The 25,050-nt window shown below is 35.8% G+C and overlaps 1 protein-coding gene across 3 annotated transcripts in view; it reads right to left on the bottom strand.

Annotated features, from left to right (window-relative positions):
* CNTN5 (contactin 5) overlaps nucleotides 1-25,050 on the bottom strand; it is a 673,487-nt gene that overhangs the window by 189,970 nt on the left and 458,467 nt on the right. For all 3 annotated transcript variants that reach the window (XM_030042492.2, XM_030042491.2, XM_030042493.2), the window contains one exon: nucleotides 8,622-8,717. In XM_030042492.2, the coding sequence (XP_029898352.1) occupies nucleotides 8,622-8,717 (96 nt within the window). The remainder of the gene's footprint in view (nucleotides 1-8,621; nucleotides 8,718-25,050) is intronic.

The raw sequence follows: 25,050 nt of genomic DNA on the forward strand, positions 1-25,050 counted from the left end.
TATGTATTTCTAAACAAATTCTAGTCTCCCCTTTGAAAAAGAAAAATGAAAACTAGATAACCCAACTAGAATTGGTTTTATACTGCTTCGTTTATTTGAAACAATCTTCCTGAACTGATCAAATATGGCTATATGAAAATCTATGTTTCATTAAGCATTGTATCACTTCAAATGGTTGTAAGTTCACTTTCATATCGTACTTACAAAATAAGGAATAACTGACTTTATTATATAGGGAAACTTGTTAATAGAATCTTATAGATCTCAGATCAGTTCAGTCCAAAGCTTTCTCTTTCTGAATCAAGACTGACCTCCTAACATTTTCAGTAGTCTTCTCTACCAGATTCACCATTGAGTTCAGTTAATCATGCTTAGTCTGGGAAGAGTTGCATTTTCTGAAAACTCCACTGTTTTCATCCTTTTTTTAATCCTTTAAGATTTCCCCACAATGGTAATGGAGAGAAAAAGCTAGACTCCAGACCCTTAGAAATGAATCATTTTTCATCTCTTCCTCCTTCTTATGTTTCCTCTTGTTTCAGCTGTCTGATCAGCATTGTATTTCTGGCTGCTTCTCCTTAGTCACATTGATTAACATGTGCACTCTCACTCTATTCTTTTCTGTGGTATGAAGTGGAGAGGTAATTGGGATTAATTAGGAATTTTCTGTCTTAAACAAAATGGGCTTTCTGACATTTAACTAACTGACATGTTTGTAAAACGGTATTATTCCAGCCACCAGCTTCGTAAAACATCAGAACTAAATAGCAAATGGATTCCAATAGGAATGTTGTTAGGAGAGGGTCAATTTTGCGAGCACCCTGCACATCTGTGACTGTACTGTTGTATGCTACTCCAATCCTAGATCTATTAATGTTGGGCTTCTGCTATTTTAGAAGTTATATAGCCTGTGCCACAGAAAAAGTTTTTGCAACACTGTTTCCTACTTTAATTGGTACCTTTACAATGCTAGTTGCAGAAATGTGGTTGTGCTAACATGAACATACATTTCTGTTAAACTTAGCAGGACAATGCTGTCTCGTTTAATCACTAGACTGAGGGGTTCCTGATAGTTATGTCTAATTTGTTGGGACATCTCAGTAACAGGCTAGTAACTTGTCTCTAGGGAAGAGGAGCTTGCCCACTACAGAAACTTTTCATCATTATTGTCCCATTTGTCAAGCTGTAGACAAACAGCCACATACGGCTGGGGCCTGGCAGTAGAGCACCAGCCTGAGGGCCAACATACTCAACACATTTTTTAAATTAATTAATCTCCTGTGCTTCCTCCCTCTTCTCCTGGTATCTCCTTTCACTTTGATTCTCCTGACTGGCAGCTGGGGTAATATTTGTTGACAATAGTGTGGCTGTGAAACTACAGCACACATCCTTTAAGCAGAGCCCTGTCAGGGCTGCCCCTTCATCCAATGTTGTGCACTGCCTTAATTGGCCAAGGTCAACCAGCTTTCTCTCACTACATTTTCGTAGTCCCTGAGAGGAAGAACAGCTCCAGTGAGTGATCCAATGGGTCTAGGGACATTAAACTTTCAGTTTCTAGTGTAACAGAATATTTTTGAAAGAATTATTAGTGTTTTTAATGGGGTGGGCATGATTTATCAACAGTGAAATCATTTGGAAAAGTTTTTCTTAAAATAATACCAAATTTCAAGTTCTTTGGGAGAATTTACTACAGTTGGACCAATAACGTATTTCTCTTCATTTATTACTTTTCAAATTATTTAAAAAAATAAAAATAAGAGAAAATCTAAACTTCTATGTTAAGAAAGTTTCAATCGATAATAAATATTTATCCATATGCCTACTATAAAGAAAGTTTCAATCAATAATAAATATTTATCCATATGCCTACTATACAGACATTGCCTAGAATTTGGGGCACATGCAGATCATTAAAATGTAATTAAAATCTAGTAATAACCCATTGCCGACAGACTGGGAGTAACTCCTCATTGGCAAACATAGCTTGTTACAATGCTACCCTATAGAAAATTCTATCATAGCCAAACTCTTAAAGTTCATATCCTCAGATGCATGCCTTCAACAAGATTGAGGAAGGAAACCCTATAAAGTGCTTCAGGGAAGTCAGCAGCAAAATTACTGGTCATGTATTGAGTAATGAAAAGACCACAGAAGAAAAAAAAAAAGAAGTTAATTGTGTTTGTTCATTCCATAATGAAAACTACAGGCATAGTCATCAATCAGTTGCACAGATTCCTATATTGAGCTGTGTCAGGGGCCGTGGACATTCTCTTTAATGATATCACACACGGGAATTAGCATTACTAGACAAGAAAGTTTCGAAAGCAGTCTAGTAAAAGTGATAAAGTAGGGGATGCAAGAGGGAAACACCTTTATGATTCTTCCAGGGATATATGTGGGTGAAGAGATGAGATGACCCTATGGAATTAACCCAGAATTAGGACAGGAACATAGAGTTTAAGGGACTGTGAACCTCTCTTCTAACACTTGTTTTTCTCCCATTATTGAAAAGCAAATTCAAGCTTCGTTAGCATCCAGTAAAAGTCAAATAAATACAAAAATATAGTAAAGCCTAAGACTGAAGTACAGGAACCCTTCAACTCATGATAGCTAACTCATTCAGCTGATACGTGTGGCTCTCAAAACAGTGCTTTTAAAATACTTTATATGTACATTATGATCATTTATATGTTATGGACATGTAAAGAAGTGATAGAGAAGTTGTGCCATCTTGTCCTCTATGTATGACATATTAAAGGGGTTATTAAAGAAATTTTTCTGTGCTGTACAGTTAGCAATCATTTTCTAATACCGTTACTTAAGTGGCCTGTTTTTGTTACTCAGCATCATGCTCCCACAATGAATTAGAATGAGTGAAGCGTTCTTCTATGGTGTTCTACTATGGCATGACATACAAGAGAAATAAAAAAAAATTAAGATCGGTGTCCTGTATGTCTTCGTATAGATACCCTTACTACAAGTCAACTGTTCGTTAAGTCTAGGACACATATTTGGCTTCCATTTAACATTAATATAAGTCTTAAGGAAAAAAAAAAACCAAACAAACTCCAAACTTCAGTGTTCCTCTAACTCTCACTTTTGTTAGTAGAAGGAGAAGCATCAGGGTATTGGACAGTTTGACCTTCCCAGCAAAGCCTAGAAGTTAGGAGGAGATGATAGTTATGTCCAGTGAATGTGAAATGTTCTATTTGCCATCACCAGTTTCATACACATTCACTTCTACAAACTACTAATAGAAGGTACTGACCGATGAATAAGTTCTGCTTAGCTTAGGGGAGAGTCATGGCTGGAGGCATGACCTGTCCAGCTGTTGTTTTAGGAATACTGTGAGTGGGCAGTGCTTTGATAGGAACCAGCAAAATGGTCCTCCTTGTTCTCAAGGTGAGAGGAGAAATGTGACTTTCACCTACACATTGGTTTCTCCTGGAAGCAAATTATATAAATTTCTTTGCTAAAGCTGATTTGAAAAGTCAGATTTGAAAAAAAATATATCACAGAAAAAAACTGGATGTTACTTTACTTTTTAATACATACAGAACTATATTGATATCACAAATCAAGGTCAGGAAGAAATCTCACCTGTAGTAACAGGTTAACATGATGAAGTAGCATCCAGTCATGTCTAGAGAGAGACGGAGATTCACAGATCTAAGTTCATGCAGACTTCCTATGATTTTGAAGAAACTGTAATGGCTAGGTTTATGTAAATATGGAAGTTCTCTAATGTTGTGCACCGAAATGCCACTGTTAGATGCCTAGATCCTGGGACTGAATCCACAGCCTTAAGATAACCTTGTGGCCTTCATATACATAAAGTTGGACATCTGTGAATTGCATTCACAAAAGCCAGCTTAGTAAATGGATAGCCAGAGGGTGTATGGATGCCTTCAAAACAGAATTTGCTGTGTCCTGCATGCAGATATCTGAGCCAATTGCCTGTAAACAAGTTAATGAGCATACTGAGGGCAGGCCAGCCCAAATATGACAATCTTGTTATCATAACTGATTTGCCTGGAGAAGTCTACTCCTAACAATTCTGTACCTGAATGAGGTCATTTAGAGCCTGCCTCGTTATTTCTACGTATAATTTGTGCAGTATGGGCATAACCAGGGGAGTTCTAACTAGAGAGCTACTGCACTTCAGTTGGACTTGATTTCCTACTTGTAGTGGAGCTGCACCACAAAGCTGCAGTTTTAATGCAAATGCAGCCTTCAGATTCCTTTTGCAGACCCTGAGTAGTGAGAAGTGTTTGGTTTGTGTTTACTTCTAAAGAGGTTTTCTGTGTATGTCCAAAGTACACACAAACAGGAGCTGAGAACAACTTAAAAAAACATTATTTGACATGACTTTCTCCAATTAACATGAGGACTAGGACAGCTGTGTAGGAAATAGAAGAACAGGACAAAAACTCCTGGACACTGGTAGAAAGAGTTCTATTTTAGCAGCTTGTCAGTTTAGCAACACACTATGCAGACATCTGGAAGATGCGTGGGAAGGACTGTGATCCCTATAGCACAGGCATTAATCATCTTTGGTGAAGAATTTCTCATGAAAACTACAGTTTTATAACACTAAAGGGGAGACATAAAAGATACAGCCTATAGCACAGTTTCCAAACTGGGTAAGATCAGCTTTGTCCTTTAGAAAGAGAGAAAAAACAGTTATAGTTTAACATCTGTACAGATGTTACATGCTGTGGAAAGATTATGTAGCAGTGCTTCCTCCAGACGGCAGCGTCCCTTTGAGGCGGGAGGCAGCACGCATCTGCCTTCCCCTGCACGTATCAATGCTGTTCTCATTCCAACAATGGGAATCGTCGTTCTCTATTAAGCTCATACTGAAAGCTTTGAATAAAAGCCTTAAAAAGCTTAGCTGAAAGTATTAATTCTGAGGGAGACATGTAAATCTGGATGAAATCTTCCATTCATTTTTAATCTCTCTATGGTAAACCTTGTAATTAAGATGATTAAATGAATGAATAAAACCCTATATTTACATCCTTTAGAATACCACAACGAAAAGCCATAATCCTGTTTATGGGAAAAAGCAGTAGAGGCCTTTTAAAATGGAGACATCAAACAAAACTTGTTTAAGCAGTTGGTAATGAATGAAACTCTCACTTAGCAAGGCTACCTAAGAGTTAACTGCCTAGGAAACCCATCTTGGAGAAAAAAACTAATGTGGGGTGAGGAATGATCAAATGTTATGTTTATGAATGATCAAGTTATCGACGATTAATATATTTCATAAGGGACAACTTAAGGATTTGCAACAAAACAGTGTTAGTAGAAAAGCTTCTAGAACAGACACATTAAAATGATACAGGACTCCCAATGAAGTCACAGGAAACATTTTTTTGGAGTGATGGTCCAGGAAAAGCAGGAGGTGAGAATCTGCTGGTGGCTGTTTGTCATAAGGAATCTGCACAAAATCCTTTTCATTGAATGTATTTTCCTTCACCATTCTGAAAGAGAGGGTAGCATCTCTCACCCAAAACTCCCTCATTTTGCAGCTCAGCTATTTCTTAGCAAGGATGACAATAACTTAACAAACTCGTTTATTAAACCCAAGAAATAATTCTCTTACCTGAACTCACACTGCAAATATTCTGAATATATTTCAAGTGCACTCCCCCTCCCCCCCTTATTTCCTCTGTAAAATATTTGGACAACAATCTAATGAAAACTTACAAGGATTATCTATATATATCACAAGTTTGTGTTTGTTTGTTTATTGCATTACCTTTTGATATTATATCACAACATTAATAAACAGAAATCAAGTCTGTATACATATGCAACTTGTTTTCTGATTAAATTCTTGTCAAAAGAAATTATTTTAGTATTTTTTCAGTCAGTGGTACTTTGTAAAGACTGAGATTTTTCTAGAGTTGTGTTCTGTAAGAATATAATGTAGGTATTATTCAACCAAAAGTATCTACTTTATCTTTTATTTGAAAACATGTTAATAAACCTATATCTCTTTTAATATAGTGTTCTTTCACTAAGACATCTTTCTCTTCCCACAATGATATTGTCATTTTCTAAAAGGGCTCAATCCTGAAATTCTTAGGCAAGTTTATAAGTAGTTATTGACTTTAGAGATTGAGGAATGGGATTCTGTTGAAGGACGAATTGTTTATGAGGTTGTGGAGAATGATTAGGTTTGATATTGTATCATGGATTTATCTCCTGGGATGAGCAAGTGAAAATTATTTCTAAAGGTGCTGATCAATGTGAATAAATCAACATAGCGGAGCTTGTGGTGTTCATCCACAAAAAAATCTCTGTCATCAAAAACACCCCCATAACTCATGGTCTTGTTAATGTTAGATGTTTACACATCTCAAACATGCTTTAAGTAGTCTTTAGCTTAGATATATCTACTACACACTACAATAGCTTAGTATTCACTTGAAAGTTTGTCTCCCAGGTGATTTTAAAGGTCATAATTTCTTAGGACTATTTAGAAGACAATACCATCTTTGCAAATCAGACACAGAAACTAAAATGGAGCATTCAAAAACTGAATGCTTAAAAAAAAAAAAAAAATTAAAAACTGTGTTTTAGATGTTCCTGAACAGAAATCTTTGAAGTTCCTCTGCTCTGCAAAAGTGTTTTTGTAGCTGCAAGAGAAGTTTCATATTCTCTGTTTATTTTCAGAATTGAATTCACACAATTCCTCCTTAAAGTTCTGCTTTTGTCCAAAATTATTTTTCACAAACTGACTCTGATATGGCAGTCATCTTTCATTAATGTCTTGTACCTTATTGTCAGAGCTTTGTGGAATGATTTACTGTTGAAATATCACCAGATGCAGAATTTTTTGGAAGGCCCATGGAGGTAGATCCCTCCTTTCCCAGGAGACTCCAGCCACTGTACTAATACCACTTGCAGTCCCATTGCAGTACCACAAGGACTGACAGCTCCTCAGTATTTTGCAAGTAGGGAGCTGGAGGGAAATTGCATGTGGTTCTGCATTACATGACGACCAAAAGAAAGGGAGGTCAAGTCTCCTTCCCATTCACATGAGATTGTTTACATCTGCATATCAATGCACTTTTTCTGCTTTCAGTGATTACTCCTCTACACCGCAGAACCTTTCCTGGCATAGCTATGGTGACAAAATTGTGCCAACAGGGGCTCAAAATATTTTTCTGGAAGTAATTTTCCTGCTGCCATAGCATACCGGTGCTCAAACAATATAAACTAAACCAACTGAATGCTGCCTGTGAGCACAGTAGTTTCCACAGCAGGGGTTTTGCTGACCCACTGATGAAAATGAAAGATACTAGTTTTTCACCATCAAAGGCAATGTGTGTGTTACAGTAGAACATTGCATTGGAATCTGTCTAAATGTAAGTTTAAAAGCATAGTTTTGGGGAAAAATCTGTAAACAATTTGATGACACAGAAGGTGCATTTTTTGGAATGACAGCTGTTAAAAGGTGTATGACTACTTCCCTACTAATGCCCATCTATCCTTACACTCTCAGTTTGTTTGGGGAAATAAAATTCAGCTGTGGTGTTGAAACTATCTCTCACTTTTTCTGTCTACATCTTTTCCCTCTCAGTTTACTTATCATAATCAAGCCTTAACATCACACACTCAATTTCATCACATAAAGACTGTAGTGTTGAACTCAGAAATAGGTTATAAAGGCAACCCTAACAAAAGAATGTACTCAGAAGAGAGAAAAGCAGAGAGATGGCCAGAAGATAACAGGTGTTAATTACATTGATAATTGTAATACAGTAATAACAATCATTCTAGAATACTTAGAAACTGAACACATTTCTCTAACAGAAACTCAGAGGAGATTTTCTTTTCTGCAGCTCTTCCATCTGCAACGTGAGTTTTTTCCAGGGCTCAAATTTGGAGGAAGAAAAAATCCCCTCAGTACAGACCTTATTTCCCAAAGAGGGAAAGGATAGGCTATACTGCATCTATTCAAAAACAAGATATTTGGTCTAGCATTGTGTCTCCAGGTGTTACATGATATGCAAATATAAAGACATACTTAGCTATCTGCAGATATTGCAGGAGTACCAATTTGAAAAGCAAAAATGTAACCTCTCTGGAATATCTACACTTTCATTTGGGAATCTACAGGCATTTTATGGGTTTTATGATATTTCTGACTTCTAGCAATGATGCAGTTGTACTGGAAACTAAGCTATACAGCAAGAGGAAGCAATGAAAATCATGGCTGTACTACTGACAAAAAAAAGACAATTTGTATTCAACAACAGTATCATGACACTGACATTTGGAACACTTTCTGAAGGCTTCTAAACTCTAAAAGAAATCTGTGACCTCAAGGCAGCATATTCACCACTGGTGGCACAGAGACTATTGTTACGTTCAAGTTTTATACTGGGAATAAGGCAATCTTGTAACAGAAATTCTGCTGTTATTCAGTGGCATTTGCAGTATACGAGCTTTAATTACTCCTTTGGTACTCCAAAAACTGTCAGCAGAATGGTGGATATTTGATTTTTGAAGTTCTGCATTCAAATACATGTTGTATCTAAAATACTGAGCATCCAATAATGAGTGAACTATAAAAGACCAGTGTGCATGCAACCTGCAGCCTGCCATACCTGGCGAATGAAGTGGAGGGGAGCACATCAGAACAACTCCTTGACCTTCACGTACAGAGACAGCACTTCTTGTCCGACCGCTAAAATTCCCCAGATCTATCAAAAGAACGAAGCATTTTAGTTACATACCAAAGATTTAAAATTTTGTGGCTACTGTGACTTACATTTTATTTCCTCTTGTAAAGCTGACAGTTCCTTTTTTCATACCTTAATCTATAATAGGAGGGCCTTTAAAAATAAATCTATTTCCATTACAAAAAATTCCATGTTGCATCAGCATTTTATCACTCTTTATAGTGCACTTGGATACAGTATCAGAGGAAAAGCAGCAGACAATTTATATACCATTTACAAAAAACATTTAATAGTGCTTTTATTTCTTTTTGCCATATCCTGTTTGGTTTTTTTCACCAGCAGAAGTGATTCATAAGCAGTGAAAAAAAGAAATAAAAGTGGAGAGAACACCTTGGCTAACATCCAGACTGATGATATCGCTAACGTCATCTAGACAGTGCACAGCACGTTGTGATGAGAAGACAGGAAAACCAGCCTCATTAGTTCTAAAACCAAACCTGGTCTATAGCAAATTCACTCTTTTAAAATACTTTCCTTCTGATTTCTGCGGTATTATAAACACAATCAAGTTGTGGGTAAATATATTTTCCCTCCAAAAGGTTCCCTCCAGCAGGGGAATCGGGAACATTTCACTTTTTGTACAAAAACTTTTGAATGAGGCTGTAGGGTGCTGCTATGAACAGGTCATTGTGTTTATTTAAAGCCTCTCAACCAGAAGATCCGATTACTCCATTTACCACAGGGAACACTGGATCTGGATTCACATTTGAGGGGGATATCTATGCTCTAGCATGCACATCTGTAGCAGCAGAGATATGACAGCTCAGTTCTGCCATCAGACTGGTGCCTTCATCCATTCCTCAGTGCCAGCCATGCCATTTAAAGCCTCTATTCACCCAGGGTTTTTCTAGAGACATTTATCTCTGATGTGGGTGAAGGTGCAGAAAGCTGCAGTAAGGGTACCCAAAGACATCTTTGAAAAGGACGCTGAAGCTTCAGTGGGCACTAACTGAGGATCCAAAATATGAATAGATAGGGCCAGTGGGAGCATCTCTCATTGACATTCCATGACCTCTAGTTGTACCTGTTCATTTCTGTGTACAGACCAAGGTGCTGGTATGAGCCAGACAGCACCGAACAGTTTGAATAAGTTGAGTGGAATTATTACTCTCTTAACTGCACTCAGCTGACAGGTCTCTGTCAGATGCTGAAGTTCCACATCTTGCTCCATGCCTAGTAGTGCATAAACCTGAAGTTCAATGATTTTCAAAAGTAATATAAGTTAATCTTTGATGGATTTCATAATGGGTTTAGGTGCACTTTTTTAAGTAGACTTATAATCTTTCCAAACTCTTTTTCACATTTCTAAAAGATGTCTTGGGCATAGGCAGAAGCCTAAAATTTAAATGTATCTGTATTTACACTGTCTTTGGCCAAAATAAATCAGTGTTCTCATTTCAACAATAGGTATCATGTTTGAATAGAGAAAAGGTAGATTGGCTTCAGTAGAATTTTAACAAATAATAGGGTAATATTCCCAAATTATACAAAATTTTGTTAAGCAATAGTTAATGAAATATTATATTGCATTTTAAAATAAACCCACCATGGGTTATAATACAATCTGGTGTAATTTCACTTAAAAGTGTCACCTAATGAATGTAACCTGATAGTATGTTCTGCAAGAATGTAATTATTATTATTTTTGTGTCTAGAAATTAGCGGGCTGGTATATCCCTGCATAATCAGTTGGTTTGGATGGGAGAATAGCTTACAATGTGTCCTGGTTTCAGCTGGGATAGAGTTAACTGTCTTCCTAGTAGCTGGTACGGTGCTATGTTTTGAGTTCAGTATGTGAAGAATGTTGATAACACTGATGTTTTCAGTTGTTGGTAAGTGGTGTTTAGTCTAAAGCCAAGGATTTTTCAGCTTCTCATCCCCAGCCGGCGAGAAAGATGGAGGGGCACAAGCAGTTGGCACAGGACACAGCCAGGGCAGCTGACCCAAACTGGCCAACGGGGTATTCCATACCATGGGACATCACATCCAGTATAGGAACTGGGGGGAGTGGGGGTGGGGGAATCGCCACTTGGGGACTAACTGGGCGTCAATTGGGGGGTGGTGAGCAATTGCACTGTGCATCATTTGTATATTCCAATCCTTTTATTATTACTGTTGTCATTTTATTAGTGTTATCATTATTATTTTCTTCTTTTCTGTTCTGTTAAATTGTTCTTATCTCAACCCACGAGTTTTACTTCTTTTCCCGATTCTCTCCCCCATCCCACTGGGTGGGGGGGGAGTGAGTGAGCGGCTGCGTGGTGCTTAGTTGCTGGTTGGGGTTAAACCACGACACAATGAAAAGTTTTCTTAGTTAAGAATGTCTGGATTTCACTTTCATGTGACTTTGAGTCTACAACTTTATGTATGTTTGTGTTAAGTCCTGTGTTTTTCTAACTGATATATCAACCAATATTGCCTGCAATCTATTAAGAAACCAATGCTTAGTTTTCATTTTAATGCATAATTTAGGAATACAATAATCTTTTTCAGTGCATTATTGCTAAATCCTTGTAAAAGCAGTGTGTGTCCTTTAGGATTTTTTTCAAGGTCAGTTTTTGAAGGAAGAATGACACTGAATTTCCATAAAATTGTTTTTGTATTCTTTCTTCTCAAGAAAATATGATGAATCTTCTCTGTATGGGCATCCTAAGACATGCAGTTTGATTTACTTCTCAAATGCCTTCAAAGCTCCAGACTGTATGTATGAACAAACCTCAGTGAATTTAAAATGTTGAAAAAACTTGAACTGATGTGCCATGGCTTCAACAAGTTTTGAGAAGATGTTCTGAAACAAGAATAGCTGCTCTGTGAGAAATACATAGGCCATTCCTCTGTGTATTGGAATAGATATTATCATAGCAGTACTTCTTTCCCCAGCATTTGGAGGAAAAAAATAACCTATGTTGCAGACATCAGAAAAAGAGCTTTAATACTACTTACTACCTGAAACCCATACTGCAAGTCTGCTATATGCACTATGAAAGGAGATTTTTAAAATTTTTTTCTTTAGAAAACATTTGGATCAAGGAATCAAATAGCTGAATAAATGAAAATACTGTGAGTTCAATAGTAAAAATTCATACAGGTGTGAGGAGAAATTCTCTGCAATTTATATAGACAGTGGGAGAAGGAAGCAATCTTTTCTACCTCTAAAAAAAGTCTCCGAGATTTGCTTTCACAGAGTCTTTCTGCAATTTCTTTTAAGCCTCAAAATAAGTAATCAGAATTTTCAGAAACTTTTTTTTTAAATAAGAACTTCAGTCTTTTGATTTCAATTCCAAACTAAATTTGAAATATTGAATTATTTTTAAAAATCTTTAATTTTGGAAAATATTTTTTATTTTCTTGAAAAAACTTATAATTTACATATCTCTCCTAGAGGATAAAATATTTTCATTTTAATGTAGAATTCTGTGTCTCCTAGGCTTATATGTTTTCATCCTTGAGATTAAGTTTTTACTATCTGTAATGCACAACCTGGAAGCCGGTCAACACAAAATAAGGGAAATTTGTGACATTTAAATTGTAGCCTCTATAAGCAGAAGTAAAGGTTCTATGGTTTTCACTATTTTTTTCCTCAGGTGAATAAAAGCTATCTTCCAATTAGCTATAGAAACCTCAGAATTTTTTTCCCAATATCTTGTTTTTGCAGGTGCATTGTGATGGACAAATATTCTTTTTTTTTTTTCTGCAAAAGAAAAAAAAAGTATCTTCTTTTTTAGTTAAAAATAAAAGTACTATGTGTGATTCAAGTTTCTATTTGTTCAAGCCAATTAATTTCCAACTAAAGAAGGAAGGTAACAAAGAGCTTTGAATTTCAGCTCTTTTTGGCTATCTGTTAGTTCTGAATTGGATTTCTTGTTAGCATACAGTGAAAAAAAGGATTAACAGGTACAAAAGCAGGGATTTAGCTGTAAACCAAATAAATGTAGGAAAGCTTAAAAAGAAGGAAAGGTGAAGGATCATGCTTGCAGTTCCCCCACATTAAAATAGTAAGCCCAATATGGAAGAATAAAATTAATGGGAAATTTAATTAATTTCCTGCAGATCTCAGCAATTTCACATCCAGACATATTGAAAAAAGAAAGACAGCTACTAAAAAATGTTGAAAACCCTCTCCTTTTACTTTAAAAACTTTAGAAAAATAAATAATAAAAGAAAGGATAGACAGAGGTAGGGACCATAACCTCTCACACAGCAGTGCCAACCACTGGTTTAGCATTCTTGCTGCAGTATAAACCTGCAACATGTGTGACATGTTGATTTAATCCCAGCCAGCAACTAAGCACCACAGAGCCGCTCACTCACTTCACCCCCACCCAGTGGGATAGGGGAGAGAATCGGGGAGAAAAAAAAAGTAAAACTCATGGGTTGAGATAAGAACAGTTTAACAGAACAGAAAAGAAGAAACTAATAATGATAATAATAACAATAATAAAATGACAATAATAATAATAATAAAAGGATTGGAACATACAAAACAAGTGATGCACAATGCAATTGCTCACCACTCACTGACCAATGCCCAGTTAGTTCCTGAGCAGTGATCCACACCCCCCAGGCCAACTCCCCCCAGTTTCTATACTGGGCATGACGTCACACGGTATGGAATACCCCGTTGGCCAGTTTGGGTCAGGTGCCCTGGCTGTGTCCTGTGCCAACTTCTTGTGCCCCTCCAGCTTTCTTGCTGGCTAGGCATGAGAAGCTGGAAAATCCTCGACTTGTTGCTAAGTAGTGTTTATACCAACTGAAAACATCCGCGTGTTATCACCATTCTTCTCACACTGAACCCAAAACATAACACTGTACCAGCTACTAGGAAGACAGTTAACTCTATCCCAGCTGAAACCAGGACAGTTGGACAGCCCCACATAGAATAAGTCTGTCCTTCATATTATGATGATGTATATGGCTGTTTGATAAGAAAATGCCTTTTTTTGCTCCATAGGTGTTCATCCTATGCCCTGAAAGAAAAGATTTATTTTACCCTTATCTCAATGCTAGCAGCAAAGATGATAACACCTATTGTATTATTTTCAAAGCAGTTCCTGGGTATTAGCTATATGAATTCCATATTCTCTAACATGAGGCACAACCCTGACCACTTTGAAAATGCAGTTAAGTGACAGTCACCACTTCTAATGTAAACATAGTATTAGCAATTTATTCGCCAAACATGCAAATAAAGGAGGAAATATTCTGCCATTGACAGAAGGATTTGTACAAAAGTTGGAGCAGTTTTTACCACTTAATAGCCTTCCAATTCGTGTTCACTGTAGTTTGCCTTTTAGGCACGCATAGGAGGGATCATTCATTCTCTGTGTTCATCAACTGGCTGCAGCTGATGGGGGCAACAGTGAAGGGGCAGGTTTTTGTGACCCAGACAATGGTCCACTGCTGATTGCTATGAAATTTGGATCAAATTAAAAATGAAAAACAGATCTTGCTTTATTTTAAGCACTTACTACTTTGGAATCTAGCATGGAATCTGTGGAAGGGTCTGAAATTCATTATCAGTGACAAACCAGTCAATTCACTTTTGAAGTAGAAACTAGATTGGTGAGAACAATGTCCTCTGCCAGCCCAATTAGGTGAGTTTAAACTATTTTATGTGCAAATTTCTTATGGAGTTTAAAATGGACATCGTACGATATGTATTAAAATATTTAAGGGCGTATGCTGAAGATATCTAAAGATAAGTGTAAAGCAGGCAATATTCTTTCCAATAAGGTAAAAATAGCTCTACACAAGGTAAAATTCTTCTGTCAGGCCAAGGACAAACTTATTCACTGCATTGTCACTATAGAGAGGGTAGCGTTCCTCTCCTTGTATTTGAAAGACAAGACTAAGAAATAGACCTTGAGCTGGAATTGTAGCTCTTTAAAAAAGGTAACATTTACAGGGAAAAGAATTCCATTAAAAAGATGTTTTTCAAAATTCCATTATAACCTAAATCAAAAACATGGTTTGACTGTACACTCTCAACAATGGGAAATATAAATGTTGTGTTTAATAGCCCATAAACACAGGCTCTAGAAGAATGAAAGGTAGGTATTAAAAAGAAATGACATGTGTGATTGTCTAGGGAACTTTTAAATTGGATGAATTAAATACGATGCTCACAGGATATCAAGATGTCCAAAGAAATTAATAGATCATTTGGTATTGATATACACCTATTTTCTAGGAATACCAGTTAAATAGGTAGACCCATATTATTAGAGTCACTCATTGGACCTAAAAGTAACTTTAAGTACTGAAGACATTAACTAGAAAAAAGTGTGAAAGAAGCTCAGACAAAAAGATTTCTGCCATGACAGAAACATCATCTCACCATGGTTAATGGGAAAAGCATACATCTTGAACTTTTAAAAATCCCATTACCATATGACTTTTAGGTGACAAAATAGGACAACATTCAAGTACTTAGAATGTGTCATGCTTATTGTTGCTTTTATTATTTATTACTAGAAAGGTTTTGAATCCTTCATGGATCATCAGTCTGACATGACCTGAAAAACATCATTTTTTTTCTCAAAGAAGTTACTATGCAAGTATATAACAAGACACAACAGAAAGAGAGTACAGAGAAGCAATTATATATTTTAAGCCCGTACACCAGCCACCCTGTGACTGTACGTCTGCAAACCTATTGAAGAGTTTTAAGGAAAGGGGGTGGTTATACAGGTGTTTTCAGGGAGTGCCAACAAAAGATGATGAGGAGCACAGGAGAAAGCTTAAAGACTCCTGTCTGAAAATGTAAAAGATGAAGACGACCTAAGATACTGTATTTTCTTATATTTAGATCAACATCTTCCAGAATCTTTCTCAGATAATACAATGAAGTTTTTTTCTCGGGGGGGGGAAAAAAAAAAGTAGTCATGAAGGGATCTTTGAAAAATGCTGGTCCTTGAGCATGTTCTTGTAAAAAGAAAAGAATTTTCTTTCTACCATGCTGACAGCATGAACTATAAAGTATACACTATTGATTCATTAGCCTTGAACTAAATTTTCACTAGGAAATGCAGAATAGTTAACTAAAGGAACATTGTTTTTTCTGTCCTTAATGACATATTTTTATGTATATCATTTTTATATATTATAACAATTCAAAAATACCTGGTCTACTGCAGTTAGTATTATCCTCTTTATTGTCCATCTTCATCTAGCTGTCTATGTCTAGTTGTTTTATCTTATAAGTAGAGAACATCCTTTTGTACTTTCTACATTTCCTATCACAGAGAAGTCGTTGTCGTGGTTTAACCCCAGCCAGCAACTAAGCACCACGCAGCCGCTCACTCACTCCCCCCCCACCCAGTGGGATAGGGGAGAGAATCGGGAAAAAGAAGCAAAACCCACGGGTTGAGATAAGAACAGTTTAATAGAACAGAAAAGAAGAAACTAATAATGATAATGATAACACTAATAAAATGACAACAGCAATAATGAAAGGATTGGAATGTACAAATGATGCGCAGTGCAATTGCTCACCACCCTCCGACCGGCACCCAGCTAGTCCCTGAGTGACGATTCCCCGCCCCCACTCCCCAGTTCCTATACTGGATGGGACGTCCCATGGTATGGAATGCCCCGTTGGCCAGTTTGGGTCAGGTGCCCTGGCTGTGTCCTGTGCCAACTTCTTGTGCCCCTCCAGCTTTCTCGCTGGCTGGGCATGAGAAGCTGAAAAATCCTTGACTTTAGACTAAACACTACTAGCAGCAACTGAAAACATCAGTGTGTTATCAACATTCTTCACATACTGAACTCAAAACATAACACTGTACCAGCTACTAGGAAGACAGTTAACTCTATCCCAGCTGAAACTAGGACAGTCATGAATCCATAAATGCGGCTGATTCATACTACCATAATAGAATTTATTATAGTAACAATTAACTATTCTGGTGAAGATAAGAAATATAAAGAACTATTTCCTAAAATGATTTATTGATTCTTGTATGAAATATACAGTAATATTTTTTCTTTTTTCATTTCCTTCACAAATTAGATTATTATTTATAATTAACTAATATTAATTAGAAAATTAGAACTTTTTATAAAAAGCAAAAAATAGAATTTATGTCTATTTACTATGCCATACTTGTTAAAGGGAATACTACTTTTCAATTAAAATATTCACCACCTGTGATCCTACATAGATTTTATATAAAATATAAATTGATATGCTTCTTCCACAGTTTTCTCTGGACCAGCTACTCATTTTTTTATATTTTCTAACCATTCATGTAAGGGTACCCCAAGAGTCTTATGTATATTGGGAACTTTGAACAATTTTTTATGTTACACCTTGTTCCAATAGCATCAATGAATACCATCAATATCATCAATAAAGCTTAATTCTTCCCAGAGCCTTGAAGAAGAAAGGGAATTTGTAGATACCAAAATCTCCCTGAATTTCAGTAAGATTTCTGCACTCATAAATCCTGAAGTACTGCATCAAAGAGAATTAGAAGAAGAAATATTTACATGCAGAAAAAAATAACAAGATTATGTTGAAAATTATAGAGCTGCTATATGATTCAACTTGCCATGTTAATTGTACAATATCTGGGATGTTTGCAGTTACAGCTGTTGATGGTTGTGATCAACTAAATACAACCATTCTGTGTCTGTCACGTTTCATCTATTCTCACAAGAATTATTTCAGCATACTTCTCGGCTGTCTTTCATATCTGCATACTGCAATATCAAGGCAAAACACAGAACTAAGTGGAAATCTTATAGTTAAGACTTTTTCATCCTTCCATTCCATTCATGATCTGTCATTTAGGAGCAACAGCTAAAATCAAACAATTAAACAACCAACCTTAAGTAAAAAATTAAAGGAAAGATTTTCAAATACAGTTGACAATATTTAATCATCAAAATAAAGTGGGTCAATAAATGGTACTATCTCCAAGGCTTCTGATCAAATAGATTTTCACTCAAGTAATATATGCACTGTGGTTTTTTTGTAAACACAATGTTTTACATAATGTAATCTGCATCTTGAGAAACACACATTTCTATTTGCATTCTTTTTAATACACCTTCCTGGCACTGAGTGGTATACTAACCTATATAAATTCTGTATACATGATATTGATAATTCTGCTTCCTTACTTTTTTCCTTTGTACTTATGAATGCTTCTTCCCTTTTTCTTGATTGCTCTTTCAGTCACTTTTTTCAATTAAATTAATTCCAAACATTCAAGCATATATTGCAAACACCATTTCATTTGTTTTAGCTTTCTTCAAATAGATGTAACTTTTCCTTCCTTTAATTGGTGACCAAAGATAGCAATGCCAGTTAGGATTTTGCATGATTAAACATGGCATGACTAGCACAGTACAGTTTCTTATCATATGATGTCACATAGATTTGACAGTGGCTAATCTCCTCCCTATAGTTTATTGGAAAATCACTATATAAGTGTTGTGGTTCATAAGAGACTGATCTGTAGCAGAAATACAGAGGGAAAAAAAAAAAAACCAAGTTCTCTGACCACTCTGTGTGAACAAGTCTTTAAGGATAAGATATTCTGTATTTCATTGAGCTAATTCATATTAGAGAGTAAAACATTGCTTATATATATTTAATACTTTTAGTTCATGGGTTCTGGTCCTAAAGATAACATAATGGCTTCACTTCCATATGTACAGGAGAATGTTGCAAACCTTTAGCCTCAAGGATCCTTTCTCCTACATCTCTGAAGTTCCAAATCTGGCTTTGCCAAAGCTGGAATTTGTCAGAAGAAAGGGTATAAAACAGTTAAGAAATGAAATTATTCTCATCAGGGAAAATTGGCAAAGGAAGTAAGCTTTCCCAGGTTCAGAAGAGATGTCATTGAGTTCACCTAAATTAAAAGCTTTACAACTTCCACAGATTCTGCATTTGAGGCTGTCTTGCTTCCTTCATACTACACTGACATAATACTACCATATTTCCATGGCTTGTTTCATCTGACCTAGTTTAGATCTCCAATTTAAGAAGACATTAATCCTACCCAAGAATTGATTATTTCTCTTTACAGACTACAAAAGGGACCTAGATTTACAAATTCAGGCAAAGACGTTTTTTAACTTCATGGATATTTTTATTTAGTAGCATAAATCAAGCAATGGTGCTACAGACAAAGACTTTACAGAAAAGAAAAGCCTGCCGCACCAGGGTCCCTGTTCTGAAGATAACATGTAGAGATGTTTGATAATGTTTTGGTTGTTATTATTTTTTTTTCTGATTATATTTTGCATAAATAGAGGTTTTGTTTCAGAATTGCAAGTTATATGTGCATGAACTAGGACAAATATAATATCTGAGAACTGCGGTTCAGATCTAAGGCTTGGAGAATAGCATGACTGTTCAGGTTCGGGTAACAGCTGGAGGCTTTCAGACACCATTTCTGTGAGGTATGACATATAAAATTCTGACTCCACTCTAGAAAGTCATTTTACATTGCTGACTTTTCACTAGACTAATGTGTATAAATGTCTCCATACTTCACTTCTGGTCTGTCATAAAGAAAAGAAGAAGGTCATAATCTCCCAGAAATTATTTATTTGCTCTTCTCTAAGAGTTGTAGTGCCCAATATGACCTACAAGTCAATTGTGACAAGATAACTAAGTGCTTGGACACAACCAAGGAGTAAATCTGCAAGACCTTGGTCTTAGCTGAATAGCTCAACTGGAAATGAAGGCCTTACAAACACAGAGTATTTCCTAGGTAGCAGCTGGTTGTTACATATGATCCCAGGTAATGTTTTTGATAAAGCAGTTTGTATCGGAGCACGTTATTCTGCTTAATATCAAGGTGATACGAGTCACTGCAAATCACATTTTAGGATGTGAGCACGTAATTGAACAAGTAAGAGTCATCAAAGATAAATAAATTGTCAACAGTCAGCTGAGCTACTATAAATTACTGTCTATGTACTTTAACCTTTTCAGTCTGTAAACTAGAACACATCAATTAAAAGCCCTGTGAAGGTGGTTTGACCATTCATTTAACGATCTAATGTGTGGCCAATGAATGGTACACTATTTATTTATTTGTCATATCATTAAAGTTAAACCTTCGTAGAAGGTTTCATAATTTCATGAGATCTTGGCTAAAGCTGTTTCAAATACTCTCTAAAAGGCATTTACTTCTCCTACCTCTCTCTTTGTATTCTAATGTTATTCTTCTTTGCCACTTATTTTCTAATTCTGCCACACGCTACTGTGAGTTTGTTTAGCATGCAGTATGTCTCCTCTCCTCTCCTCTCCTCTCCTCTCCTCTCCTCTCCTCTCCTCTCCTCTCCTCTCCTCTCCTCCCTAAGCTATCTATATAAGAAACGGAATTCAGACACAGATACATCAGTAGTACTACGCAGGCTGCCATGTAGTGACAAGGTTGCACAAAAAAGTATCACAGTCTTTGTTTTAGGAATGTACATCAGGCAGCAATCCCTCAGTAGTTCATCTGATCATTTAAACTCCTTTATCATTTGTCACAATTATATATTATTGCCTGCTGATCAATAGAAATAAAAGTAAAATAAGTTTCCTGAACTAAGTCAGTTAGATGTTCCACAATATGGATTTCTTTAAGCAATCTAATAATTGCTTCTCTTTTAACCGACCTTCCTAGGGCAAAGCAAATTACTGCCAAGTATGTCCCAGCTGTAACAGTGGCACAGACTTCTGATACTGAATCTGTGAAAGCTGTTGGTTTGGGAGTTATTCGTAATTTGGTAGTATTACTAATGCAGTGGGGAAGGATAGCAGAACAGCTTCTCTTCTCATATGAACTGCTGACCATATAACATGCAAGAGAGTATCAAATGTTAGACCATGCTATCTAAGCCTGCAGCCATACCTAACTACAGTAATATGTGATCCTTCAAAAAAAAAAAAAAAAAAAATCCTGAAAGACAGATATTTCCATTCAAGTCAACTGAACTTGCTTACAGGACAGGTCTGGGTGTCCTACGAAAGAACCATACTTCCTCCTACATTACTGCTAATGAATTACACAACAGCTATAAGCCTTAAAGCCATGATTGACCATTATCACAGGCCTATGGTCAGACGAAGCTTTGCCACAAGGAAACACTGGGCTCTGTGATACAGGTATTGAGAAGTGTGGGCAAAATCAACCAGTGAGAGCTTAAAAAAAAAATAAATTCAGGCTAGAGAAGTTTTGAGCCCTGAATACATGAATTCTCCATGTAATAAGAAAACTTCTGTTAGAGGAATCGGACCTGTTCGGAACTGGCCTTGTAGGAAGGTACCATAAAGCAGTTGGAACAGTATTCAGAGAGAGCCAGAAGTAAAAGAAGACAAGGGGGAAGAACGTTAAAAAGAAGTCTAGCCATTTTAAACATATGGTGTGCGTTTGGTAGAGCAGACTAAATACATAATATGTTTTTACTGGCAAGGAGAGAATCCAAGCTTCTGTAGTGAATACACAGTATGAAGGCATTGAAAATTCACTTCAGAAAAACAGAAGTGGCAATGTGTTGAAAATAAGGTCTGTATTTTATACTGAAGTGGACCAAATAATTAGAGGCTGTGAAATGAAGACTATGAAGGTGGCTGGTCAGATTTTAATATTATGAAATGCTGTAAAGAATGATTTGGATAGTAATGAATATCAAAGGGAAAATCAGAAAAAAAATCCACAGATTAAGTATTTACAGAACAACAGTTTCTGCAGCAATATTGCCAAATGATCATTGAATGGCTTAGTACAAGCAGATCAGTAACCTCAGAGGTGCTGAGAGGATTGTGTCTGATTATAAGGTATTAATTTACAAAGGACCTGACACAGCCGAAGAACTTTACTAACAAAAAATAATGGGTGAAATTCTGCATATGTGATTCTGCAATATTTCAGGACAAGTATCTTATTCATACCTGTCAGCTTCTAGATGGTTAACATTATATATTATAAAAGTAGTTTGTTTTCCCCCACTCCAGTGAGAGTTATAATTGTTTTTACCAAAAAGGGCTGAGTTTTTGCTGTCTGAAAATCAGGTCCTTTGAAAATTTCTCTGTCACATAAGTATGATATGTTGCTCTGATGCCATACTTGTGAAAAGAGGTTGACAAATCTGAAAGGCTTTAGAGAAAAGTTATGATATTAATTTGCATTACAGAAAACATCTTACAGTGATAAATACCTAAGCCTAAGAAAAAATAATCTGATAAAGTTAAAGGTGAGAAAAGGAAAAAGACTCTTCCATCATTTCCTTTTCTTAAAAGAAAATATCTGGGCTTCTGAATCAATATCCTAGTGAGTCTAGCTGATCCTACAAATTAAGATTATGTGATTGTTGAAGTTCACTCCTAGAAATGGTGCCCTTGAACTCAGTGGGTATTCTCAACTAATTTAAATATGTGCATAAATGTTTGTATACATTGGAATATTATTTTTAACATAAATTTTATGCATAAATTGTTTACACAAAAAATAATAGCAAACTAAGAGATACTCTCAGAAAAGATAAAGAAGAAAAAATACTGGATGCTTTTCAGTTATGTGTGGGAAAGAATAGGAAAATGGTACCAGATTATTGCAGTGTTATCACTTTAATAATGATTGAAGAAATCTCATTTAAAGGACTGACATTTAAGGATATGGTACCTAAGTACCTGAGGAGAATTGCATCCATGCTATCAAAGTAATTTAATATAAACTATTTTGTTTAATTAATTGTAACCCATTTTACATGTTTCACACTCTAAGGAGATGAAATGGGTTTTTTATCAGTGTAATTGCAAATTATTGACAAGAACAACTACAGTGGTAGCATACATTCATTTTATCCAAGTCAATTACTACTAAATATTACATGCTTCTCAAGTTAACAATACCAGCATGGATTGTAGGTTAAAATTAACTGTGATTAAGCTCATTCGAAGTAAAAATGTCATGTTAGAATATTTACACTTACTGATTAAGATAAAGTCATATCATAAATGTTTATGGTCTACCAAATATGAATCAAATGTAAGCAAACCTAAAATGAATGGTAGTGTGGCTAAGTAATGGTGAGTAGTCATTGAGGAGATTCATGTGGGATTATACTTTATGGTAACAATATAATGTTAATGCTGAACAAGCCTTTTTTAAAACTGGTTTTTATGCAAATGATTTTGAATGTAATAGAACACCATTTTAAATTGTTATCCCTATTATTTGGGATTTTTTTTTTGCTTGGAATATAAATGAGTTCTTTCCTTGTAACACATCACCAAAAAAGCAATATTTGTGTGTGCTAAATTTTATTCTCAGTGTAGGGTTCAGATGCCTGATAGCTACATCTGAGCCAGTCATCCTAATCTTCCTTTAAAGACAAAACAAAGAAATAGACACTTCAAAGGCCTGATTCATTCGACCTATTTTAGATGTCAGATTGACATGAATGAATTGCATTTTAGTAGTGCAATAGATTATGTAGGGAATCTAAACAACTAGATCAGTTGCAGCTGCCTATAGTGTAGATATCTGACATTAAAGGAGAATGAATAAAGTGCATTTAGAGGCACTTTACTATTTCCTTGATCTTTACATTGTTTTCTCAATATCACTATTTTGTCTACAATGCCCTGATAAAACTGAGTAGAAGATGGCAAAGGATTCCTCTGATATTTGTAAGAAAAGTAAAAAAAGGCAAGTAAAAAATCCCTTAACTGTGTTGGCCCTTCATTAATAAAAGGTGAGGCAACAGTTTTTTACTCCTATCGGTGCAGTAGTGAACTATTTTTTTAAAAGGTACACAGGACGTTAAGATATGAGTGTAGTACTTTTCAAAACAATTTCCAAACAAAGGCAAATTCAGCCCTTAACCTCACAGACTTCCTTATTGTGGCACTAACTGTATTGGAAGACACTGTTCCTGAAGGACAAAGACGATAGCTTTAAATTTAAAACAACTTGGATATACACATTTAATTTTACACCTAATGTATTTCATATTGTTCTGCAGTATAGAAAATCTAAAAATTGCATGTATTAAAGGCTTTTACATTGACTTTTAAAAGAACTTTACAATATGGTGAACTCCTCTTTTGCCTACCTGTTTGGTGATTAATGTACATATGCAGGAGAACCCCCAGTGCAGTCTGCTGAGCCTGAGTGACAACCTAATCTTCTGCACTTTGGGAAGACACTTATTGGAGAAAAGAGGGCAGCAGAAGTGCCACCACCATAATGCTGCATTAAATGTCCAGCTTCAGATAACTAGCAGACTGAATCCAGCATACATAAAAGCAGCTAGCATTTCATGTTTATTGCTTGCAATTTCAGTGGAAGCAAAAGGCTTTCAAAATAACAAGGAAGAAATGGAAGTGCCTTTGTTATGCATCTACTTTACTGCATTGACTTTATAAAGAGTGTTGGAAACTATTTCCCTCTCTAGAAACACCTGCAATGTCAGAGAAACAATGCCTTTGGGTAGGTATTGATTTTAAGTAGACAAAACAAAAGACGATTGTTATCATGTAACCGTGCTCCTCAGCCTCAGAAATGCAGCTTGAGTATTTCTGCCTGTTAAATACTTCCTTTTAAATGCTACCATTATTTAAACACTTCCAAGTTGAGTGCTTCTTAGTTCTCTTAAGTCAGAGTTGAAAAGGGACTTAATAAATATATATGTACAAAGGCTAGAAAAGCTTCCTAATTAAAAGTGGAAGGAGGATCGATATTTTTTTACTCATAACACTAATTTCTAATGTACAAATAGTGAGAATGATGGAAGAAACAAGCAAGTCCTAAACTCTCAAAATAATTTTTCATAGTCATGCTCTATTGAATTGCAATTCTATCAGTAATTTTTTGGACATACCCTAGAAAATTTAAATACACTCATATATTTTAGTGTCTAAAATCAAACTACACAAATAACAGCTGTTGATATACATACTTATCATAAATAACTAATGTGAAATCTACTGCGTGTGAAAGGATCTCATCTGTGTTTCATCACTTCATTTAATCCAACTATCTTACTTAATACGTGAGGTTACACTGCAGTATTGTTTAAGTTCCTGACATCTTGTTACGCAGTATTAAATCTCTACTCCTTTGCATACATTCTTATTGCTGGACTGTTAGAAAGAAATAGTTTTTCTCCCCTGTCTGCATTTGTCCTCCTTCAAAATAATAGGTGAATGGGACTATGATGTAATCAATATGATAAAGAAAATCCAAACTGTTGAACAAATACACATTTGGCAAGTAAAGCAGTGATTTCTGACCAACAGTCCTGGAATCCTCAGTCGGTCATGAAGAGATGTTACAGAAAT

Source organism: Aquila chrysaetos, chromosome 19 (assembly GCF_900496995.4).
Source record: "Aquila chrysaetos chrysaetos chromosome 19, bAquChr1.4, whole genome shotgun sequence".
In the NCBI taxonomy this organism is placed as follows: Eukaryota; Metazoa; Chordata; class Aves; order Accipitriformes; family Accipitridae; genus Aquila; species Aquila chrysaetos.